The sequence below is a fragment of the Syngnathus floridae genome, chromosome 1 (genome assembly GCF_059516105.1).
Source record: "Syngnathus floridae isolate MCC-2025c chromosome 1, RoL_Sflo_1.0, whole genome shotgun sequence".
Classification (NCBI taxonomy): Eukaryota; Metazoa; Chordata; class Actinopteri; order Syngnathiformes; family Syngnathidae; genus Syngnathus; species Syngnathus floridae.
In genome coordinates this window covers 22974290-22998382 of record NC_142413.1, presented here as the reverse complement: position 1 = coordinate 22998382, position 24093 = coordinate 22974290, and the positions used below count along the sequence as shown (strand labels likewise).

Genomic DNA, 24093 nt, shown 5'->3' with positions numbered 1-24093 from the left:
CTATCTATCTATCTATCTATCTATCTATCTATCTATCTATCTATCTATCTATCTATCTATCTATTTATATATATATAGCCTAAAGTATTAACAAGAATCCATGGCTAATTCTTGAGTATAAATAGCAAATGGTGGATATGCAGATTTATTACACCCTCTGCCATCTAACGAAAGAACATTATTCGGTTAATTAACAAATGTATCCTTATGACTGGTAAATAATAATTTTAGATTTAAGTGATAATTGAATATCTCCCATGGCACCCCTGATGTCCTCATGATTCACTTGATATTATGTATAGAGCTCAATTTTTCATAAAAAAAGACACATGATTCTTCTCGTTCTTGAAGAGAATCGCAAGTCAAACATTTGTACTAGTGTCTCAGTCAGAATTTTTTTTACAGTTAGTAAATCCATGAATTTATATAATCACAAATAAAAAACAATACCAAAAAAATTAAACAAAACATTTAATTTAATATGTTATTGTCAATCAGGCCTACGTGATTTTAGATATAATAATAATAATAATAATAATAATAATAATAATAATAATAATAATAATAATAATAATAATTATTATTATTATTATTATTTGAATCACAGTTAACGTTTTGTTTTTACTGATAACAGTGATTTGAACCGAGAGAAAATGCGATTAAAAAATCGGTGTCTTCATTTTATATGCACACTCAAATAGAGTGTATTATGTTAGATGTGTTTTTGCCGACATTTAAAATTGTTTTATCATTTAAAAACAAAGTTTCATTCTTAATTTCGGTGATCTTTGTTACAGGAGGTAGAATCACGACCAACCGGAAGCAGTTGTCCACCAATCACATTGTGCAAGGCGTCCTAAGGTTGACGTCAGCCCCGTACTGATGAACAACCGGTAGCTTTGAGAATCTCTGCCCTTTGTGACTTTGTCTGATAATAAACCTCTCTGTAGACAGTGGGAACATCATGCCTTTCGATGTCCGGAGGTGAGTACTCGATTTTCACTTTTATTTTGTTTCGGATGTTAAGCCGTAGCGACTATCACGGAGCGCCAGCAACGAGCCAGCCCAAGTTGCTGCCGTGGTCACATCTGGCATGAATAGGCTTCATTGTGACATTATTTGCATGCTTCATAAATGCACATGCTTGCCCCCCATCCTTAAGTGTGCTTTCCCCAATCACCCTTATAGGCGTGGAAAGAAGGATTTTACTAGCCTCAGGGCTCACCGGCTAACGCTGCTCTTTCTACTGCTGCATATTTAGCTTGCATTATTGATGCATTCACCGTCCAAAATGGAAAAGACTCCGCAAACACATGAATGATTTTGTACTTGATTTTGAACTTGTAATTTAGTAGCTTCGTAATTAAATGCCTTCGTGAGTGATAATTCAGCCAAATATCTATGGATGCTTTAGTTACGGTTGGATATGGTTAAATTCGCCAATGGTGGCTTTCTGCAAGATGAGCAGAGCTGCTTCAAGGTTTACTGGATGAGAAAATTCGCGTTAGCTTGCAGTGTTAACTTATGATAAGAGGCACTTGCTCAGGGAAGTGGCAGTCAATATTTGCGTTTGGCAATTTGAACTGCTGCTTCCATATGTTGAAATTGTCTTTTACAGTCGGGCGATATGGACAAAATTCCATATTTCGATTTTCATGTCAGGTATGATGGTATTGATACAATCTGAGAGGACTGCGTTCTGTGGAAGTAGGGCTGAACAGTTGTTCAAAATCAAATTGACACGGGTTTAGGCTGTTGAAATTGCAAAGACTGCATTTGATTAGAAGTTATGAAGCTTTCATTGTTTGCATTGTTGTTTTAATCAGATTTATGACTCACTGGCTTAATAGTCACGCCACACTTGATAGCTAGGCTACCACTTACAACGGCACAGAAAACCAATAAGTGCAACAAGATAAAAGGCGTCTAAGACAAAGTGACGCTGTAACAAAGGATAAAACTAAATGCAGGCCTGCTGATGAGAGGCCTTAAAAATACAGCCTTAAACTCAGAGGTCTGCCACACAGCCCGCCCTCAATAGCCAGAAGAGCACCCCAAAACACACTAACAGCCTCCTCAGGGTCCATGAACTGGCATAAAGGCAGTTCAGTTCAGACAACAGTGGCAGAAAACAGTCGCAGACAACGGTCCGAGCCAATGGACCGTGGTTGTAATTTGTCAAAACCCTTACAAAACAGGCAATTGTACGTGCAGATGACATGTGTCATCACCACGGCGAAGGTTGGCCACATCGAGGTTCCGACTAGCACGAGGGAGCGGACCTCTCACAGGGGTCGCCGCTGCAAGACTAAGGCATAGGAGTCGACCCGGTCAGCACCGGCCGGATTACCTGTCGCTTAGTCATGCTGGTCCTGACCGATGTGCGCAGCCATCCTGGCCGCCAGGGCCAGGCACAGGGAAAATATCTGCACCGGCATCGCATAGTGGACGTCCGAACTCAGGACAGCCTCGACCGTGGACACAGATTGCTGCGGGCCAACACCACATTCCAGATAAAAAGAAAGAGAAATAAGGAAATAAAGAGAAGTAAGTCAAGTTGTCATGGTGAATAATTAAAAAAAACTGCAATTAAAGTCTAATAAATTCACATCTCCACTTCAAGTAGAACTTCCATATTCATTTACCAAAGCTCTGCTATAGCAATAGAAAGAAGAAAAAACAGTTGTCATTATTACCGTAATTGCCGGACTATAAGGCGCACCGGATTATAAACCGCACCAGCTAAAATTCATGGATATTTCAGTTTTTTTCTTACATAAGCCGCACCGGACTATAAGCCGTACGTGCACCCGAGTTTTTTACAAAGAAAGACATAGAAAGCCTTTTTAACGTTTTGATAACATACTTGAACATGTCTTTATAAACATTGCCTGTGACGCAGCAGTAGTACCGCAGCAACGCCGAAGTGTGCACGCGAGTTATTAGCAAAGACAGACTGGACACAGAAAGTTTTTCTAAAGCTTTCATAACATACCTTAACATTTCTTTCCAAACACTGCCTGTGATGCGGCAGTAATACCGCAGCAACACGGAAGTAACACAGCAAAGTCACTGAGACGCGGCGGTAACACAGCAGCAACACGGTAGCACAGCACTAACAGGGCTGGTTAAAAAAAAACATACCGTAAAAGTAAAAAAAGAGCCGTCTTTATCTTCCTCCTGTGCACTGAAACCATCGGTCTTCCTCCTTCGTGTCCGATTGGAATAGCGTTAGATATCTTTCGCCTCACACTTTCTCAGTCTCTCTTTCGTCGTCACTTTTATGCATTTCTTCGAGTGTGATGAGGGTCTGTTCATTCTAATCTTATTCATGCACGAAGTGCTAAATTACATTAAACTAGCGAGCGACACGTATAGCTTAAAAGCGGCATCATATGCATTTCTTTTGTCCCCCATAATGACGGTTTGAGTATAAAAGCTTCCCGTCTTTGTGAGTGCGGGTGTGTGCGTGATGCGCAAGACGATCAAAACACAAACTGGCACGTCTTCTTCGGCGCATTATCTCTTCTTCGTCTGTCACGCTCTTGCTTCCTGCTAGAGCGCCCCCTGGAGACCGGAGGCCGTAAAAATCCATAAGTACGCTCCAGAGTAGACACAAGATAATGTCATCAACATCGACTGCCTTTGGCTTAAAAGCGGCATCATATGCATTTCTTTTGTCCCCCATGATGACGGTTTGTGTATAAAGGCTTTCTTTCAGTAATGTCCGTCTTGATCGCGCTCTGCGTGATGCGCGAAATGTAACACAAACTAGCGCGTCTTCTTCTGCGCATTATTTCTTCTTCGCCTGTCTCGCGCCCCCTGGAGGCCGGAGGCCGTAAAAATCCACAAGTACGCCGCGCCGCCGTTTAAGGCTTAAAGTAACCTTCTGAATAAAATGCATTAAAAGTTCACATTCATTACAACTTGTTTTTGGTGAGCAAAATGTCAGAAGAATTGAATTTAAATGCTGATTGATTGGGTTTTAATACAATGCAGCGCCACTGCTTTGTGTAATCTCTGAGTCACATGGCAGAGTAAGAGAAAGGGTTTAGAGCACAGGTGTCAAACTCAAGGCCCGGGGGCCAGATACGGCCCGCCACATCATTCTATGTGGCCCGTGAAGACAAATTGTGCATCAAATTCGTGTCATTACTAGAATTGCAAATTGTCTTCACTTTTAATAATATCTTTTTTTAAAAATATTTGACCAGTTTTTACTCGTCTGATTTGAAAACAAATTATTTGTCAGTTTGTTTTGTAGCTTTTACTGTATATAATAGTGTTAAGAGTAAAAGGGATCAAGTCTTCACAAAAATCACGAAAAAAATCTTATATAAGCCGCACCTGACTATAAGCCGCAGGGTCCAAAATTTTGGAAAAAAGTCGCGGCTTATAGTCCGGAAATTACGGTATATCTATCTTTGCAATTCTGCAAAAGTGTGCTTTTCACAATCAGTGAACTATAAAGTACATTTGAACACTCTAGTTGAGTGGTTTCGGTTGTGACAGTAGTTGTGCAACAGGGGTTATCAGGGGGTCTAATCCTGTTTAGATGCTGCACAGACTTACAGAAAACCTGCATTGCAACACAGGAGCAGACCTCGGTTGACCAATTAGTTAGTGTTGGTTTCAGTAGCGTGTGTCACACCTCACCCTTTATTGCGCCATAGGTTGAAGCATACGCTTTCCCAGAACGGTGTGCCGTACAGGATGTCCGATCACGCGAGCCCCAATACACGTATGCTTTCTCATCACCATGTACAGAAGTTTGATGACATCATTTGATAATGTGTGAGCACGGGCAGTTCTCTTATTGCAGGGGTGTCAAACTCATTTTTTTCGTGGGCCGCATTGTAGTCATAGCCTGTCAACCCAAATAAATGTATGAGCACCTCATATTGCATACAATGAAGTCCCAAGTCCCAATGATTGTCGTCACACACACATCTGGGTATGGTGAAATTTGTCCTCTGCATTTAACCCATCCCCGTGTAATTTTGATCCATCCCCTGGGGGAGAGGGGAGCAGTGAGCAGCAGCGGTGCCGCGCTCGGGAATCATTTGGTGATCCAACCCCCCAATTCCAATCCTTAATGCTGAGTGCCAAGCAGGGACGCAATGGGTCCCATTTTTATAGTCTTTGGTATGACAAGGCCGGGGTTTGAACCCACAACCTTCCAGTCTCAGGGCTGATACTCTACCACTAGGCCACTGAGCTACAAAAGCTACAAAACAAACTGACAAATAACTCGTTTTCAAATCAGATTAGTAAGAACTGGTCAAATATTAAAATATATATATATATATATATATATATATATATATATATATATATATATATATATATATATATATATATATATATATATATATATATATATATATATATATTAAAAGTGAAGACAATTTGCAATTCTAGTAATGACACACAAATTTGATGCACAATTTGTCTTCGCGGGCCACATAAAATGATGTGGTGGGCCGTATCTGGCCCCCGGGCCTTGAGTTTGACACCTATGTTTTATCGTGTCAAGGCACCTGTATACTTATATGCTATAGCTTGAAATGTTTGTTACAAATGTGACCCCAAATGATCCATATTGCCAACTAGTGACCTGGCTTGCACATCATGCAGGGAACAACCGCCCTTTGTCATGCTCTCATATCATCATGGTGTGTACCTTAACTCAAATTTTACCTAATCTAATCTGCTAATTTCTACATTGAAGAGGCCTTCGGTCATCTATGATACTGTACCTACGTTATTGGCTGTGTGTAAAAGTCAAAATCAATGAATCCATTCATGAATCATGACAAAAATAACATGATACAACAAAATATCATTCATAATATGCTTCTCAGTCGGATGATTGTGCTGGATGATCTCAAATATCACCCTGAGGGCAGATGTTTTACGATGCACACACGACGACGGTTTTATCTTTTTCCTTAATTCAATTATTTATGGCATTGATTCAACTTTTCTTGATTCATCTTTGGAATTCGTCTTGTTATAATTATCTCCTCTGTGAAAAATGCTTACGTCAGTCACATGAGTCAGGCCACAATCACAATTCGTTGTAATTTGTATCTTTCAATGGCGCATCATGTCTGCGTAAAGCCCAAGGCAAACCTGTTTCTTAAGCTCAAAAATCTTTTTTTAGGGGGTTGTGAGCAACTGATTCATTTATAATGACTCACTTGCCTCATATGAAGCATTCGGTAAGGTTCCTTCTTTAAAAAGCAACGCTGTGTTTTCATTTGTTTGGATCAGCAGAGAGAGGACGGTACACAGTGTCCTCAGTAATCACCACACAACTGAGAAGAAGCGCGCAGAGAGAAGTGACGGAACAAGGCATACGTGCTGTAATTCAGGAAATTACAAGCGTCAAGGATGGACGGCCTCTCTGAGTCAACAATAATATTCATGATTACATAGTGTGCTCAAGATAGGAAATGAATGAGCGCATCAAAGGTGCGATCTCCCTGTAGAGTGTACCAAACGCACACAATGCACAGCATATCTTTATCGTCATCATTTTGTAATGTTTGCACTAGGAAGGGAGCAGCTCTCCAAATTTCGTTGTACAACTAAGTTGTAAAATGACAATGAAGGGCATTCTATTCTATTCTATTCTATTCTATTCTATTCTATTCTATTCTATCATGAGAGATTTAGGCCCACAGATGCGTAAACACGAGAGGAAGGGGGAATCTGTGGTAAGTCGAAAATAAGTACATGGCAACAGAAAAATAATCACTGGTGTTTAAATGTTGAAAATAGTCATTTCACTGTTGTTGAACAGTCGTAATTTTGTTGTCAGCAGAAAAAGTATCGCTACCGCACATGTGCAAAGCGGGTTACCTTAACTGCATTGAATTTCTTATTTTTCAGATTTTCCTTGCCATGAATCCATGACCTTATGGAATGAGTGGCATGTGACAATGTTGCCAAAAATGTGACATTACAACACTGGTGCCTGTCATGTGCCACGTGACTCATTTTAAAATAGGAGACATGACAGATAATGAAAAAGACAAACGTTGACCTTCAAGACAACTATGTATTCAAGTGGCTGTTTGACCTTCGGTTTATTCTCCTGCTGAGAATAAAGGCTGACCACTTGTGTACGTGAAACTTTTAAAATACTGTTCAGGTAGGATATGTAAATAAAGTAATGTTGCATTTTAAAAATGGAAAGACACGTTCATGCGAAGCAGTACACTTTCATTGACGATGTTATAGTCCAAATAAGGTAAATTCTTATCAGGCTCCAAATTATTATTATTAATGTGACGTCAGTTCATACCAGCGAGATGGTGTCTAATTAACCAATTAAAGTAACATGTAACGACGAGTGAAATCAACACGGCTTCCATTGTAAGACATTTTTTTCTATCAATGACTCAGAGAAGGCAGTCTTGTCTGTCAATCAATGAACGTGACACAGTTTGTCTTAGTTTCATACGTTGGGCTGTAAAAAGCATTATTTTTTAATTCTTTGAGAATATATATAAACAATTCAACACATTCAAGACATTATATAGACTAAAAAGGTGAATGAAAAAGTAAGCAAAAGTCAGATGATTTTGCCCTGTAGTGCAAATGGACATGTTGAACATGGCTCAGAGTAGAGAAGTTAGTTATCGGTCCCACCGCTAATTCTGAGTACAGATTGTGTTTTACATCAGATATGTTGACACGTACTATGATTAAAATACGTCAAAATTGCATTCTGTGCTAAAATGAATTGAACGTTTCCAACTTGGTAGAAATAATGTTCAGCAAGCAACCATTGTGAGGAAACATGTGATATTTAAAAGAATAATAGTATAGTATCAAATACTAAAAATAGTCATTTTATTTTCACAAAGGTTTTATGCAAATACTAAGAATGGACAAGAAAAAATCTACTTGATCAACTGGGGAGAAACTTCAATCTATTATTTTCAAACAAAGAGGGAAATTATTTTCTGAATCTCCTGAACTTTTGTATCGCTCAAAATAATGCGCCACAAAGAAATTTTGATTGTAAGGATGTTGCTCACGTTCACAACGCTAATGTTATGGACTTATTCAGACCACAAAATACTTAATATTGAATCAGCAGTGCCTCTGCTAGTTCCAAGTTGTTTCAAAGTAAGGGATTTATCAACAATTAATCGATTCTCAAATCGTTCATTTTAGTTAATAATGGATTAATAGTTTAGATGTACTACAAATGCTCGAAATTTCAGTTTTCCAACAGTAAATATTCTCAGATTTCCCACGTCCTCCAGGATATCTTTGTGTTGAATTAAAATAAAACATTTGCTTTTACTTTGGAAAACAATTATCTGCATTATTGCCTATTTTCTAGCATGTTACATACCAAATATTTGTGCATTGTCTGCTCAGTCCAGTTGAAATAATTTTGTTAAGGGATGGAAATGAAAATGCTCTTTTTTTAATTGGATTTATCGGCTATAGTTGTTGACCTACTTCAAAGCATAATTATGCCAATTCCTCATTTGAATTCCTAATGACAGTCTAATCGATTCTCGTCATTAAAGTTCTGAGGAGTTGTGAAATGATTCTTTGAGTTTTTGTCCCCATTTTTGGGCGAGCCCACACAGTCCTTTCTATGTGCTCTGCTGACCCGGGTACTGGAAGTTCTCAGTAGAAGTGGCCTCAGCGAGAGGCTGATCCTCACCTGGACGCTGAAAAAGGGGAGAAAAAAAACAAAGTGAAGTAGCAGTCGGGCTGGACAGGAAGCACCTCCCTCCCACTTCCTCCCCCACCCTGCATTGCCTCAGCCGTCATGATTTCACTGGCAGCTCTCGGTGGAAGAAATGTCAACAGATGTGACTGTTTTGGCAGATGAGGAAGGAGTACGTGAGTGCTGTCAGCGGTGCAGTTTGCCTTAAAAAAATGTACCACAGCCCAAAAAGGACATGTGTGTGAGCTCATGAACTTAAATAGTTATGATGTTAACTTGCACATTTTCCCTCCTCGTCGCTACTCAAAAAGACTGAAATAACATTACCAGAAGAGTCAATGCATGATGAGTTGTGCAATAAATCATTTTTTTGGGGCCTTTTCATATGCTTTCAGTTCACATTACTGCAAGGGTGGATAATTACAGATGTTAGTCCTCTATGATGAGTCATTTGATGTTAAGTCGTTGGACCAGAAATAGACTTTACTCGATTAGGATTTTTAGGGCTGATCAGTGAGTAGAAATATACCAATCATAAGCCTGAGCACTATTTACTATTTAGATAGTAACTTGTTTATGTACTGCATAATGCACATCCTTGTGTACTGTTTATGGCTGAAGTGGCCGACCAGTCGATTGTGAGCTACCGGTCCTAAGTCAATCGCGTGTGTATGTGCATGCGTGCATTTGTGTATGCGTGCATTTGTGTATGTGTGCACAAGCGTCAATTGTGGGAGGTTGGCTGGTTGAGAAGTTGGTTGTGAAAAGTAGACCATCAGTCAAAAAAAAAAAGGTTGACTCGGTGCACCAACAAAAGTACTGTTGAGTACTGTATTTTTCGGACTATAAGTCGCGTTGTTTTTCATAGTTTGGGTGGGGGGGCGACGTATACTGAGGAGCGACTTATATGTGATTTTTTTCATTAATTTTCAAAAATTGAAAAAAACAACGTGAAACCGCGATAAATGAACCGCGATGTAGCAAGGGATTACTGTAATTTGAATTTCAAGTGACGTCAGCAGCGCGGCGCGGCGGTTGTTTACATAAAGGACAAAGATTCGATCACGGGATGACGAAGATGACGAAGGGCCCCACGTTCTACCGGCATCATTAGCGGCTTTGTTTGTAAGTGACACGGAGGACTAAGAGTTTGAAGGATTTAAGGATTTGGAGTGACACAGAAGGTTTGAAAAACTATTATGGCTTTTACGCACGCCCGGTCCTACTCTACGGAGCCCTCTTTCACCTCTGTGGATGGAAGTCAGGGGCCGGCGTTCGGCCGGGTGGCTGCCCGGGGACGGTGGATGGGGCTCGGACATGGCTTTTACGCACGCCCGGTCCTACTCTCCGGAGCTCTCTTTCACCTCCATGGATGGAAGTCGGGGGCCGGTGCTCGGCCGGGTGGCTGTCGGGGGACGGTGGATGGGGCTCGGACATGGCTTTTACGCACGCCCGGTCTCCTTCTATGGACCTCTCTTCCACCTCCGTGGCTGGAAGTGCCACCCCCGGGGAAGGAAGTCGACGCTGCCACATGCCTGGAAGTCAACGCCGGTGCTTGGGTCCTTGTACTTTGTTAACGCTACAATATTGTTATATACTAGATCTGTGGAATAACAACGAGGCTGACGTCAGGGCGCACGCTCGGCGTTGTTGACAAAGGACGAGGAATTTGCTTGTTCATGTCTGCTCTTGGTGTTGGATTTTGTCGAATAAATTTCCGCCAAAATGCGACTTATACTCCGAAGCGACTTATATATGTTTTTTTTCACGTTTTGTGCATTTTATGGCTAATGCAACCTATATTCCGGAGCGACTTTTAGTCCGAAAATGTTTTAACAATTGTTGCCATTCCTCATGTGGGGGGAAGAATGTGATCTGATTATGAAACACTTATTCGTTAACAAATGGACAGAACTCGATTTTCAGTTGCAAAGATGCTGCTTTCAAAACAAAATTAATTCAAAATTACAACTTAAGCTATTCGGGATACTGATGTTGTATAGTAGTCATGCTAATATTGGACATGGGACATACATCTATTTGTTGCACCACAGTCATTCATACTATACTTTAAATTAAAACTGTATAATTATTGACAGTGTCATGGAGTTGACCAAATAATCCTGCTCACTAAAAAAAAAAAAAAAAAAAAATAGCTGTCACTTTTGGGCAACTCATTTCCCTTTTCCAGCTTTTCGGATACTATGTATACCTTGCAGATTAATTGTGATTTCACCCTGTTTTATCACTGGGGCTGTATCCGGATGCTGTGATTAGTTTGGTCAAAGTATCACGATCTTATCGCGACTTTGTTTTTGTTGGTCTTGCGCTTTATTGAGTAAATGTTATGTGTCAGGGAGCTACGCTGAGGTCAGGTCAGCAGTGGCGTGCAAACAGCTAGATGTGAGTTGCAGCAGGCTGTCTGGGCCCTTAAAGTAATGGCGACATTCCAGTGCTAACATTCCAGCACTCCTTCGTAATATCGTGCAACCCGTCGGGTACATAATGTTCCTCTCTTCTCAGCACGTCATGTTTACCATTTCAATGTATTTTTCCAGGCGGCTCGGTGGCGCACTGGTTAGCACGTCCGCCTCACAGTTAGTTTGCATGTTCTCCCCGGGCCCGCGTGGGTTTTCTCCGGGCACTCCGGTTTCCTCCCACATCCCAAAAACATGCTTGGTAGGCCGATTGAGCACTCCATATTGTCCCTAGGTGTGAGTGCGAGTGCGTATGGTTGTTTGTCTCTGTGTGCCCTGCAATTGGCTGGCAACCGGTTCAGGGTGTCCCCCGCCTACTGCCCGATGACGGCTGGGATAGGCTCCAGCACGCCCGTGGGGACTAAGCGGTACAGAAAATGGATGGATGGATGGATGGATTTTTCCCTTACCCCTCTTTACACCCACTTTCTCGCTTTTTCTTCTCAGGTTCGATATCTACAGGAAAGTGCCCAAAGATCTCACCCAGCCCACATACACAGGCGCTTTCAGTGAGTACATTTTTTGAATTATGCTTTTGCTTAAATGCTGTACTGGAGAGGTGTCAGCCAGTTGGTTTGTTGTTAAGGTAATTTGAATGCTTGATTATTGTATTAAAATAAATTTTGACACACTCCTACACCTAAGGCTTGAAATAAGCGTATTTGCATTGGAGTGTGTCTGTCATAATTAATACTCTGTGCCTCAGTCAAACACATTGAAATACAAAATGCAGAACTGAAAATCAGCAAAACCAGCAAAAACAATCATATTGTGATTGTTCCAAATATGTGCAGGACGTGGTAGACGAGCAGCACAGCAGCCTCGGTGCAGCTCTCTCATAATTGACGCCCTTTTATGTTGACGTTACAACATATGGGCAAAAGAAGTCAAAATTGAGTGTGATGTAGCCTTAGTTTACCAATGTCAGAAAGGATCAAATCATAATGATAATGGTTTTACTGTCACTCATCACACTCATCATTGAAAAGGCAAACACTGTCTCTGTAGACATACAATGCCGCTTGAAACAGGAACATTTTTGCAATTGTGGAAGTACTAGTTTGAAAATGACAGTTTTGGAAAACAATGGAAAAAAAACTTACATTATTTAATAGCCAAATCAACAACAGAGTGCTTGCAGTGCTGTCATAGCATTTTTTGCTGTATATGAACTACAACGATAACCTAAACTCAAGATAGATGTGTGGGTATAATTTGTCATCTGTTTAGCTTGCTTTTACAGAACCAGTTTAGGAGTTAATCCTTTTAAAGAGCGAGACATGCTGTTGTAGCTGTTTGGTTAAGTTCTCTGACAACAGTGGTAATGATGGCCGTAGGCACTTTGGATACGGAATGCTTTTACACCCACATCATGTGTTTGTCATCAGTAACTCAGCATCTAATCATTTTACATTTTCACCACTTCAGAAGATCCCATGACACACTTTGGGCCCCTCTGTCATCTTTTCGCATCGGTCATCTGATGAAAGCGGCGTTTAGAACAAAAGGCCGAGCCAATGACATAATGTTTAAGTGCTGCTGATTACAAACACCTTCCTGGATGACAGGGAGGAGAATGAGGCTGCTAAAGATGTCCGTTTCCCACTTAAGAGGAAAAGGATGCAAGTAGTTCCTTCGCCCCGTTAGTCACCACCCTTCCTGTCGCCATCTACTGTCTGGTCGTAAAGGCCATCGGGTCGGTGTGAATATTGGGCCGGCCGGCCGCGGAGGGATCTAGAAACGCCCCCCTTCATATCACAAAAGGCCAAATATTTGACCCCTAGCACGGTAGTTGGTCTGTTTTAGTGCCACATTCCTTTAGGCTATGATATTTGCATTTAACAATACATCCGTTTTTAACCACGGTGTTTTTTCCGGAGGCCCCCCCCTCAGCTGATAGAAAACTCTCATTGTTCTCGTTTGGTGTTTAAAACGGGCCAGCGTTAGTGTCAAAAGATGCCTTTGTTTACAGAACCACATAACATGGCATCAAACTCTGTGGGTAATGTACGTTTTCACTCTCAGTTGATCCCATGCGTGAACGCTGGGAAAGATGAGCTCATGGTATATTGCCCTACTTGTCATTGTTTCCAACTGTTCGTTTTTCTCCTTCCCTCCCGAAACTTCAGGAAGTAGGACTCTTAGAGTCTTGGCTGCAAGCTGAATTGCTGACTCATATCTTGTTGCGACACTGTTGTTTGGCAGTTAAACATTACCTAAAGTAGATCCTTCAACAGCCGCAAGTTTGACTGTGATGCTCTGCCAACCGCAAGGTCATGTGACTGTCATCCTTGGAGACGGTTGTCACCTAAACACACCTCACCTGCTCTGTGGGGACGTTCGGGCCAAGGCTTCTCACCACAGCGGTCTGACCGCTATGGTAAAAACCGGTTGTGCAAATGCGTCACCCCCTTCCCTAATTTTTTTTTTTTTTTTTTACCAGCACTAAGCTAATTAGTTTTTGTTATTAAACGAAAGGGCCTGGCTTTACCTTTTAAAGGGCTAGAAACACCGGTATATGTATAAATCGGTTTTAGTTAGCTTATGGGCTTATAAATATAAATTGACGCTCGAAACAACGAAAAGGAAGCTGTTGCTCTGAAAAATATAATTTAAATTTGCCGCACAGACGAGTTTGACTGCACCGAGCCGCCAGCCGGAAGTGACGTCTCATGACGTCTCAAGTTGTACGCGTTTAGCTTCAGTGAATGTAAACAAAAAGAGAAGAGGGGCCAGCGCGGAGACGTCGGGCCAGGTTTGCGGCCAACCCAGCTCGCCTAGCCGTGCCTTCCATTATCCTGGCGTACGTTCGTTCGCGGGACGACAAGATGGGTTGAGTTCGCCTGATAGGATCCAACAAACCGGACAGTGCGTGCCTGCTGTGTGCTCGTGTTCACAGTGGCCTGGTTGACTCTCATCTTTCCGGACTCTGCTGTGCATCGGGAGCGGCTAGCGTGCTATCACTCTTATTGTTCATCTTCTTGTTTTATATTTCCTGTGTTGTTTACTTGTATGTGCGTTGTGAACTCTGTCTTATCTTTCCGGACTCTGCTGTGCATCGGGAGCGGCTAGCGTGCTATCACTCTTATTGTTCATCTTGTTTTATTTTTCCTGTGTTGTTTACTTGTATGTGCGTTGTGAACGCTGTCTTGTCACCCTGGGATAGTGAGAAACGTAATTTCGATCTCTTTGTGTGTCTTGACATGCGGAGGAATTGACAATAAAGGAGACTTTTAGACTGACTTTGAAAAGTATGTCGAAGCGTGACGGGACGGGCACAATTCAGAAAACGTGCGCAGCTCGTCGAGAAAATACGATTTAAGCAATTAAATTAAAAATGCTTATAAAACCTAAACCAAACGTTGCAGGTGGTCATGTCTTCATGTGCCGAGATCAACTCGGCACTCTAAAGCCCCCAAGAGCACTTTTTACTATGCCAACCTAACCAGAGTGACGGGAGGGGCACAATTCAGAAAATGTGCTCAGCTCAGCCCAAGTGAACTGCTAGATTCATCATATTCTGCGTCAAAAGAGGTTTCTGAATCGGATAAAATGATGCTAATATTGCCGCTAGAAACGGAGCTGTCGCTATTATCTGCCATGTTGTTTGGGTTTGTTGACATCCAGATGTACAACTTGTGACGTCACAGTAATGGCGCCGCCAGTTTGGCTTCGTGCGGGACCCGATCGATAAACTGGCATTTCATTTCAGCTTTATTCTTAGTAATCGGTGTCCATTTTTAATTTCCAATGCGGCAAATGTGTTCACTTTATACATTCTATCAAATTCCGTTCTAATTGAAAAAAAAAACGGGATGTCTCTAGCCCTTTAAGCACCACTTACTGTTTTGTTTTTTTCAATGGGAAATAAGAATACAAAAAGGATTTCGATCATCACATAACTTAACATTCAATTTAAAGTAACAATTTAGCATTCTTAACTATCATAGTATGAGAATAGAATAACCACGTAAAGCCTAGTTAGAAACCCTAACCCTAATTTGAAACCCTAGTTTGAAACCCTAACCCTAATTTGCAACCCTATTTTTTTTTTCAAACTTTAGTTTGAAACCCTAGTTTTTTCAAACAAGGGTTAGGGTTTCAAACTAGGGTTTAAAACTAAGGTCAGGATTTCAAATTAGGGTTAGGGGTTTCAAACTAGGGTTTTAAACAATAGAATAGGGTTTCAAACTAGGGTTTTAAACTAGGGTAAGGGTTTCAAACAGAGTTTCAAACTTTGGTTCGGGTTTCAATCTAGGGTTTTAAACTAAGGGTTCACACTAGGGTTAGGGTTTCAAACTAGGGTTAGACTTTCAAACCAGGGTTAGGGTTTCAAACGAGGGTATCAAACTAGGGGCACGGTTTCAAACTAGTAAATATATAAATATGCTGTGGCTGTAGTTTTAACTAATGTTTGATGTGACTTTATTATAGACATTCCAAGGAAAACAAAAATATTTCAGGTGTATTTTGTGAGTGTTTACTTATCAGGAAATGTAAAGATGTCGGAATATATGAGCTCACCTTCGACTTGGTGCCCTGTGGTGTGATGGCATTTAATGTGTAATTTGTGTAGGAGGGTGTCTAAAAACAGTGTAATAGCAAGCCTTAGCACCACCATTAGAGATGCTATTCAGGGAGACTATTTACAGCCTCAGTGATTTCATTAATGTCAGGACTGCAGCTCATCCTTACCTCCTTCATGGACCAGACCGTCTCATTTGGTTTGCATCATCCTTTAAAAATAGTGATGTCATATGAGATTGATATTGGACAAGTGGCATATGTCATGTACAGTCCGTGTGTCTGTGTATGTGTGTGTGTGTGTGGGGGGGGGTGTGTGGGGGGGGCAAAGATTTCATTTGCACTCTGCTCCCATTTGCCCACAGTTTCTATCCTGTGCTGCGTCGTCATACTCTTCCTCTTCCTCTCGGAGCTGACGGGATTCATAACCACTGAAATGTAGGTAACACCACATATGTTGCCACATGAGCAGCATTGACACACTGGCCACTTTGTTGCTACACTCGTATAAAACCTTCAGTCCGCAATGCACAAGAGCGGAACATTATCACCGGTGCCACCGACCACGTTTTGATGCTTTGTGTCGTCAGCGATGAGCGAAGTGTGTTTTGTCACAGGAAATTGGCTTCACTGTGCCTGCATCAGCTCAGGGCTGATCGGTGTAATTAGGCAAGCCGTGGGGCAGGGTCTGACAATCAACACAGAAATTACGCTGGCAGGGATAAGAAAATTCTCACGGCGTGACGTGACACCAACCGCAAATGAATGGATGGATAGATTCCATTCTGTAATGGATTCCATTCTGTAATGGACAATCAAAGCATATGACAACATTTAAAATAATCTGCCATCTTAAAATCTATATTTAAAAGATAAAAAGATAAATAATGACGTTCAACGTACTAAAACCTGTTTGAAAGTAAAATTTTAACAGGGACACGTTTTAAAATGATTTAATCACTGATCATATAAAACAAAACAAAGGCTTAAGGTTGCCTATTAATAGTCAAATCAAACAGAACTTATTTCAGTGAAACTAAGATGGCAAGTAAGAAGGTGTACGGTGACGCACGAGTCTTACAGCTTGGAATGCCACTCATAAATGTGTCACAGAACTTAAGGTGTATATTCTCATTTAAATCAAAGTATCGTTCTGGTTACCCCAAGGAATTGGTAATTGATTTGAAACACAGGCATTTAATAGAGAACGCATTTTGGTGTAAAAGGTCTTGGACCGTTCACTCATTTTTATGAGGTTTTTATTTTCATGATTTTTATGATAGAAGTCAAGCTACAGGAGGAAAAGAAACAAAAGCTATCACTAGAATTTGACTGCAACTGTGTGTCTGTCTTCTTTCATTCCCAGTGTAAATGAACTGTATGTGGATGATCCCGATAAAGACAGTGGTGGGAAGATTGAAGTGAGTTTAAACATCAGTTTGCCAAACTTACATTGTGATTGTGAGTATATACACAATATAGATATTCACACACACACACACACACACGCAAACACACTTTGTATACCTTCCACTTGCATGCTGTCTGTTTCACACCGTCGCTAGCCTCTTTAGTGTTCTCGACTTTGCCTTGCCCTTTTCATTGAGGCCTGTGTTTTGGCTTGCTCTCACTTAGTGGCACACAAATCACCGTCTGCCCCCGTTTAATGTGTCGCTGCCACGTGGTTAACGTCTGCCTTTGACACAAGTGTCAGGACGAAGAGCAGTCTCTGTTTATTTTCTCTCCTCATGACTGCCTTTAGAAACTATGCCGCCTGCCACAAATCAAACAAGTAGACTCAAGCCCTCACCGACTCATGAAACAGTGACTCGATGGAAGCGAGTGTGAAAAACTGGGTCCAAATTACTATGAATGAGGTTTGTGGCATGCAGCTGTTGGCCTCGTGAGCACTTAAGATCACTCATGACACGCTGAACAAAAGCCAGGCTGAAATTCCTAATGATCATGTTCATGGTAGGTGATTTTTTTTTTGTGGGGGGGATCCTGAGCGGTTATAATGTATACTTTCCAGGCTTCTTAAAAAGTCACCATCCATTACAGATGTAATTAAGAAAAGTCACGTCATCATGGAAAGTTCCTTCACTTTTATCTGCTGACCTTTACAGCATGTTGCCCTGTCTTGGTGTCAGTGGAAAAGCAGAAACTCTCATGTAATAACCTCATCATCGTCATCCTCTTCCTCCCCTCCCGACCCCAGATTTAATTCTTGCAACATTTAATCCCTTAAAAAGGAGAAACACAGATTCATATCTCTGTGCTGTATGTTGAGATCACCGTTAAAAAGAAAGCGTAGCAAACGGGCGTCCAACATGCCTTGGGACATCAAAGGTCAGATCTTTAGCGGCCATCCCACCTTACGCTCGCAGTCAAAACATAGCCAGGTTCTGTAAATAGGACACTGCCTGCGGGCCAACATACAGAGAAATAGGATGCAAGGACCACTTTGACGTTGACCGACTTTATTCCACACACTAAAAGCAATCAGTCAAGCAACCAATTATGTATTAGAGTTATTTCTGTTCTTAGTTATATAAGACCTGTTAAAGTTGGTAAGGCAAACACTTTTGGATTTTTCCTGCGTTTGGCTTGGGCCCTAGCCCTGTATCCCACTAGAATAGATCCTCCCCTGCTGTACACAAATCGAACCTACGCACAGACAGCAGTAAGTGGAGGAAAACGTTTTTTCTTCTAAAACTTAAAAATCTTGATTCATTAATTAAATTACAAAGAAAAATGTTGGTAATATTTTAGTTGTAGAAAGTTTCTTTGCATATCTAGAAAGGTTCTACATTAATTGTCAGGTGTGTTGCACCTCCCCCACTTTTTTAACAATTTGTATCACATATCCTCGAACCCTTGCCAGATGAATGTTGATTGAGATGCAGGGTAATAAACTGAATTAGTTTTTAACCCCCAATAACACTGTAGGACCTTGAAAGATGTTGCTGTATGCTGATGATGTGCCACCATTGTTGGTCTGTCCATTTCTAGTGGTGGGTTTGGACATACAAGATGAGATGGGGCGCCATGAGGTCGGCCACATTGACAACTCGATGAAGGTTGCCCTCAACCATGGAGACGGTTGCCGCTTCGAAGGGGAATTCACCATCAACAAAGTAACGTCTCGCCGCACACGCATGCACACAATTACCGTGTCCTGCGAAGCGCAGCTTGTTTTCCGTCAGTCTCTCCTCAGGGTTCACAATCATTAACCCAGTAGTTGGAAATTTGACACGTTCCCCTGTAGAATAATTGAAGACGTGTTAGTGGGCGCAATTATTTCACGGTGCGTTAGGAACATCCTGTTTTTGATCCATAAAGTTCTTTCTTAACATCATTTTGTCAACATTTTCACAACACTTGGTTCACCTACATAATGTAATGTAATGACCATCTACTACTACAGACCAAAATGATTCATGTCCTGGGCAATTTTGATATTCTCATCATTTCATAAATTTTAGAGAAAATAATACATTGGCTGAAATTTGTTTAAATAAAACGTTTTTGATGTACGTAGAGTGTGATAGAGCCCAATTGATATTAGCTTTTTATTTTTTTTATTTTTTTATGAATTGGCACAAAAATGGCTGATTTTAATAGATTTTTTTTTTTTTTTTTACGCTAGACCATAAGATTGAATGACATTTAAGTATTCCCCTCCCCCCAAAAATCTGAAAAGAAAACGCAGATTTTATTACTGTAGTAAATGACAACATAATATTGGAAAACAGTCAAATTTTCTTCCTGTAAAAACATCCATATCAGTCAGGCCCCAGTCTGTGGTGGTGTACAACTGCATTGTAACATACTGGGTGGTGGTTGCAATATTGTCTTTTGGTTAGCCCCATTATATGCATGAATTGGACCAAATATTCAGAAAAGGCTCCTTATATTATAAAGTATTGTATTAAACTGCTGCAGACTAAAATCACATTAGTAAGCATTGTCTCCCTGACTTAAAATTGTTTATTGCAGACAGGTGAGCGAAGTTTTATTCAAGTGTAAACACATTGTGGTTTAGATGACACATTTACACTATTGACACTATTTGCATACTGCCTTTGTGCATGTGTGATCAGGTGCCAGGAAACTTCCACGTGTCCACACACAGTGCCACAGCCCAGCCCCAAAGTCCTGACATGACTCACTCAATCCACAAGCTGGCATTTGGAGAGAAGCTTCAGGTTGGCAATAACACACACATGACACATGAGTAACAATAAACATAAAAGAAATGTTCTCTTTTGTTTGTTCCAAAGGTGCAAAAAGTTCATGGCGCCTTCAATGCTTTAGGAGGAGCGGACAAGCTGGCATCGAATCGTATGTAAATTGCACACTGCTTTCATTGCGTGCGATGACACTGTGGAACAAACGCTGACAGATTGTATGCAAATCTGATGTAAATTTCATCAAAGATGACATGATGAGGATGAAGAAGGCCAACAATTGTTGTTTATGATGATTATCACACTTTGACGCCATAGTCTATCCGCACTTGATTTCTGTCTCGACCACGGAACTTGCTAAAACACACAAATTCTTTAGCACAAGATTTTACTTCACTCAAGGCATTCAATTCTAGATTTCGACTTGCCTGTACTGTATGCCGTCTAAATATAATATTGGGGATGCAAATGATGATCCACGATATGGCAGACGTTCATTGTAATCTCCAATCTTTTTCTCTGCTTTCAGCTCTGGCTTCACATGACTACATTCTGAAGATCGTGCCAACAGTTTATGAAGATCTATCAGGCAAACAGAGGTTCTCCTACCAGTACACGGTGGCCAACAAGGTACTTTAGTCCTACCCGTGTTTTTCAGTTTAACTTCCGGTTCTTTCATTCATTCTTAACAATCTTAAGAAAACACAGCTAAAGTCCTTTGCGGCCATCTTGTGGCATTGGTATTCTATTTCCAACTCCTTTTTAGAGGGCATAATGCATTGGGAGATGTTCGCTATTTGCGGAAGGCTTTGTTCCTCATCTCTTGATAATAGCATGACTTTGCTGTTACGTACCTCTGAGAAGCATGGTTTGAGCTCTTCAAGGAGAATGTGCAGAATGTATCAAAATAATACTCATTCTTGTTTGACAATAGCAAAACACACACTCCCTACATCTGATTTGAATTTAGATGAATAATTTGAGTGACTTGATACGGTTATGACTCAGAAAGGCCACCAGATAAAGATGCAATTACTCAGCATGGGCAGTGGATTCCAAAATGTATAATACTGCTGATTAGAGCGCTTCTCCCACAGCACGCTAATATGTACCACACGCTCTGTTCGCAGGAGTACGTTGCATACAGCCACACGGGCAGGATCATACCGGCCATCTGGTTCCGATACGACCTCAGTCCAATCACAGTCAAGTACACAGAGAGGAAGCAACCCCTTTACCGCTTCATCACCAGTGTGAGTGAACCCTACTGTGACTTTAAGACCTGGAAACTTGACCAAACGTCACTTTATTCACATTTTATGTCCGTAAATATATCAATATTATCACAGGGAGACAGTAGAACATTTTGGTGGTGAAGAGTGGAACATTCTTTCCTTCTGTTGTTCAAATATTTATGTATGCTTTATTTATTATGGGCGTAAAATGTGCGATATGAAACCAAATCTAAACATTTGCTATTTTGATTTTGGTGGTGAAGAGTGGAACATTCTTTCTGTGGTTCAAATATTTATGTATGCTTTATTAAGTACGTGAAATGTGCAGATATGAAACCAAATCTTAACATTTTGTATTTCGACTTGATCATCATGATCAGCTTATGTGCTTCTAAAAACACTAACCAGTTTGTAAAGGTATATGTGTAGTGCTTGCTTTGATTCGAAAAGTATTTTCTTCATGTTTTGTGTGTGCGCTCTATTTTCATTGCATCACCAGAATTTTTTCCTACTGACTGAAAGTGTGGTCAAGGCTAAATTGGCCGTTTCGATGATGAGTTCCACCATAATTGGCCCTTTGTATTGCTTTGGGCGAGTGGTGACTTCAGGGATCTTAAAAACAGGTCATGACTGTGCGCTTGTGAATCATTCCTTTTGTTTGTGAGTCAAGTGTGAGGCTGGTTGCATTCCAGCTTACTGTTGCTTACACTTTGCACTTATCCATAACCATTTAGTTAGGGCTGAACCATAAATTAATAATATACAGTTTATTTACTTCAATTTGAGTCATTAACTTACCAAACAAAGTGTGTCATACGTCAAAACCTATTAAAGTAAAACAAATCTGTGGCTTTTTACACTTCAATTTTTCATGTTTCATGAAATGAGATGTGAAAATGTATACTGCATTTCTGGTCACTGAATTAACTGGTCACAATTCAAATAAAATATATATTCAAGATATACATAATTACAAAATAAAGCCTACCAGTACTTTTGTCTTTTTAAATCAGAAAGTGGATGGATTAAATTGGAGCCTTTGCGATTTAAAAATTGCATTCTACTCCATTGCAATTTCAATGAATTGTTGTACCTACTTTGTGTACAGATCTGTGCCATTGTTGGAGGGACTTTTACAGTGGCGGGCATTATTGATTCCTGCATATTCACCGCATCAGAGGCCTGGAAGAAGATCCAGATTGGAAAAATTTCCTAGGACTAAACCTAACACCACCTCCACCATGACCTTGACCCTTATGCACCTTTCCCTATGTTATTATTTATAAGTGCAAAGTAGCCTGTTAGCTAAATCCAACCCTGCTTTCTTGTAGAGACATTCTCCTGGTGCCCAGTGAAGGTGCACAAAGCACAGGATCTAACTTTCAGGCTACCAGCTCTCTTCACGGTTAGCGACGTAGCCCACAGGCTCAGTGCGCTCTGGTGACGTGTGACTGCTGAGTATCACGAGTCCACCTCCTCCGGCCAACTCTAGAGTGAGTCGAGAGCCAGCCATTCAGTTTTTTTTTTTTTTTGTATTAACTTGGAACTTTTCTTTTTAATCAAGCCAATCTCATTGGTAAAAAAGAATGTGGCGTGTGCTCTTAGAGTCGCCACAAGCATCTTCATGTTTAGTGATTGTCACAAGAAGCAATGCGGTGTTCTGCAATCCACAAAATAATTGAAAGAAACATTTTATATTTGCCTCAAGATGTTAGTAGATATGGGCAAACAAAAAAAATTCTATTGGCCAGGGCAATGGCCTGACTGATGAACCTTCTCCCTTTTCTTTACCATGGTAACAAAACTACTTTTACATTAGACATTGTGAGCACAAAAAACTGTTTTTCTAATTTTTCAGCAAATAATGGAGAATAGGTAAACCCCGTCCCTAAATTTTGTGGGTATGTGAATTTCACTAATGGAATGTGGGGGGTTGCTGTATATCTCAGTAAATGTGTATTTAATCCCCCCACACATGCACACACTCCTGCCATAGTTTCGCTTTACAGACTAAAGTCCTTTTTTGACCATTTTACCCAGATTATGCCAATCCATTTTTTTAACCCTGTTTTGGTGACATGTCATGATGACACGTCTACGATCTTATGCTGTATTTTAAAAAAAATTTTTTGGGGTTGATTAAATAGTGTTGATGATGATGGCAATGATGGCGATCAAAGCAGAAGTGTTTTTTTGTTCCACGAGGATATGGAAAACCTTCACATCAACACAGAAGCAGTTGCGTTTCAACTATTTTAGGTCATGTGAGAATTTTGACACTCCGCAATTCTGCGTGGCTACAATGTTCATTTGTAGGTTTCAAGTTTTTTTTTGTAAAGCAAACCAAGTATTGTTCTGCTGGTCACCCATTTCCCAATCTGTATTTAATTCTCATGTTTGGTAAAGATGCCAATGAAGTTACTATCTTACAGCCATTGACTGATCTGATATTTATTTTGAACATTTTTGTAAACTGTCTTTGAGAGAATTGAATTCAAGGTCCAATTCACAATGTAGTAGTACTTTTGTAGTCTGGAACACAGACAAGATGTTTCATTTCATAATAAAAGCTTGTTAGCTGAAGTGTTGTTTGTCCAAGTTATGTCAGGGACGTACAATTCAGGTTAAAAAGTGAAACACTGAAACACCATCGGAAACAGGTGTCGAGAGTACATCAAAATGTAAACGGAAGACTTCGACCTTTGCATCTCATGTGGTGCGCATGCACGTGCGTGAGTTGGACCTTGCTCCCAGGAACCTCATATGCAGGTCATCATGTGTGATGTCAGCTTGTAAGAGGTCGATAAGCCGTCACCATGCGTATGTGTGGCGTCGATAAGAGCCTATGTAACTCAACTGCTTTTTATTCACACTACATCTTTGAGCCTCACTCAGGTGGCCTCCTTCGTCACTACGTACTCAAAGCATCACCGCCTCCACTAAATGACAGCTTTGGCACAAATGCG

The 24093-nt window shown here is 40.7% G+C and overlaps 1 protein-coding gene across 1 annotated transcript; it reads left to right on the top strand.

The window, feature by feature from the left end:
• Nucleotides 1-822: 822 nt before the first annotated feature.
• On the top strand, nt 823-23710 carry ergic1 (endoplasmic reticulum-golgi intermediate compartment 1). Its single transcript, XM_088388230.1, has 10 exons — nt 823-984; nt 11626-11687; nt 16068-16140; nt 17069-17163; nt 18715-18839; nt 19806-19910; nt 19986-20046; nt 20422-20522; nt 21023-21145; nt 22236-23710. The coding sequence occupies exons 1-10, from the start codon at nt 965-967 to the stop codon at nt 22341-22343; spliced, it is 873 nt and encodes a 290-aa protein (XP_088244356.1). The 5' UTR covers nt 823-964; the 3' UTR covers nt 22344-23710.
• The last annotated feature ends 383 nt before the right edge of the window (nt 23711-24093 follow it).

What these genes read in the sequence shown, in the direction of transcription:
- ergic1 (XM_088388230.1), top strand. Translation starts at nt 965, where the DNA reads ATGCCTTTCGATGTCCGGAG. An exon ending in ATGCCTTTCGATGTCCGGAG is followed by an intron (nt 985 to 11,625) that starts GTGAGTACTCGA and finishes TTTTCTTCTCAG; the next exon opens with GTTCGATATCTACAGGAAAG. An exon ending in GGGAATTCACCATCAACAAA is followed by an intron (nt 18,840 to 19,805) that starts GTAACGTCTCGC and finishes ATGTGTGATCAG; the next exon opens with GTGCCAGGAAACTTCCACGT.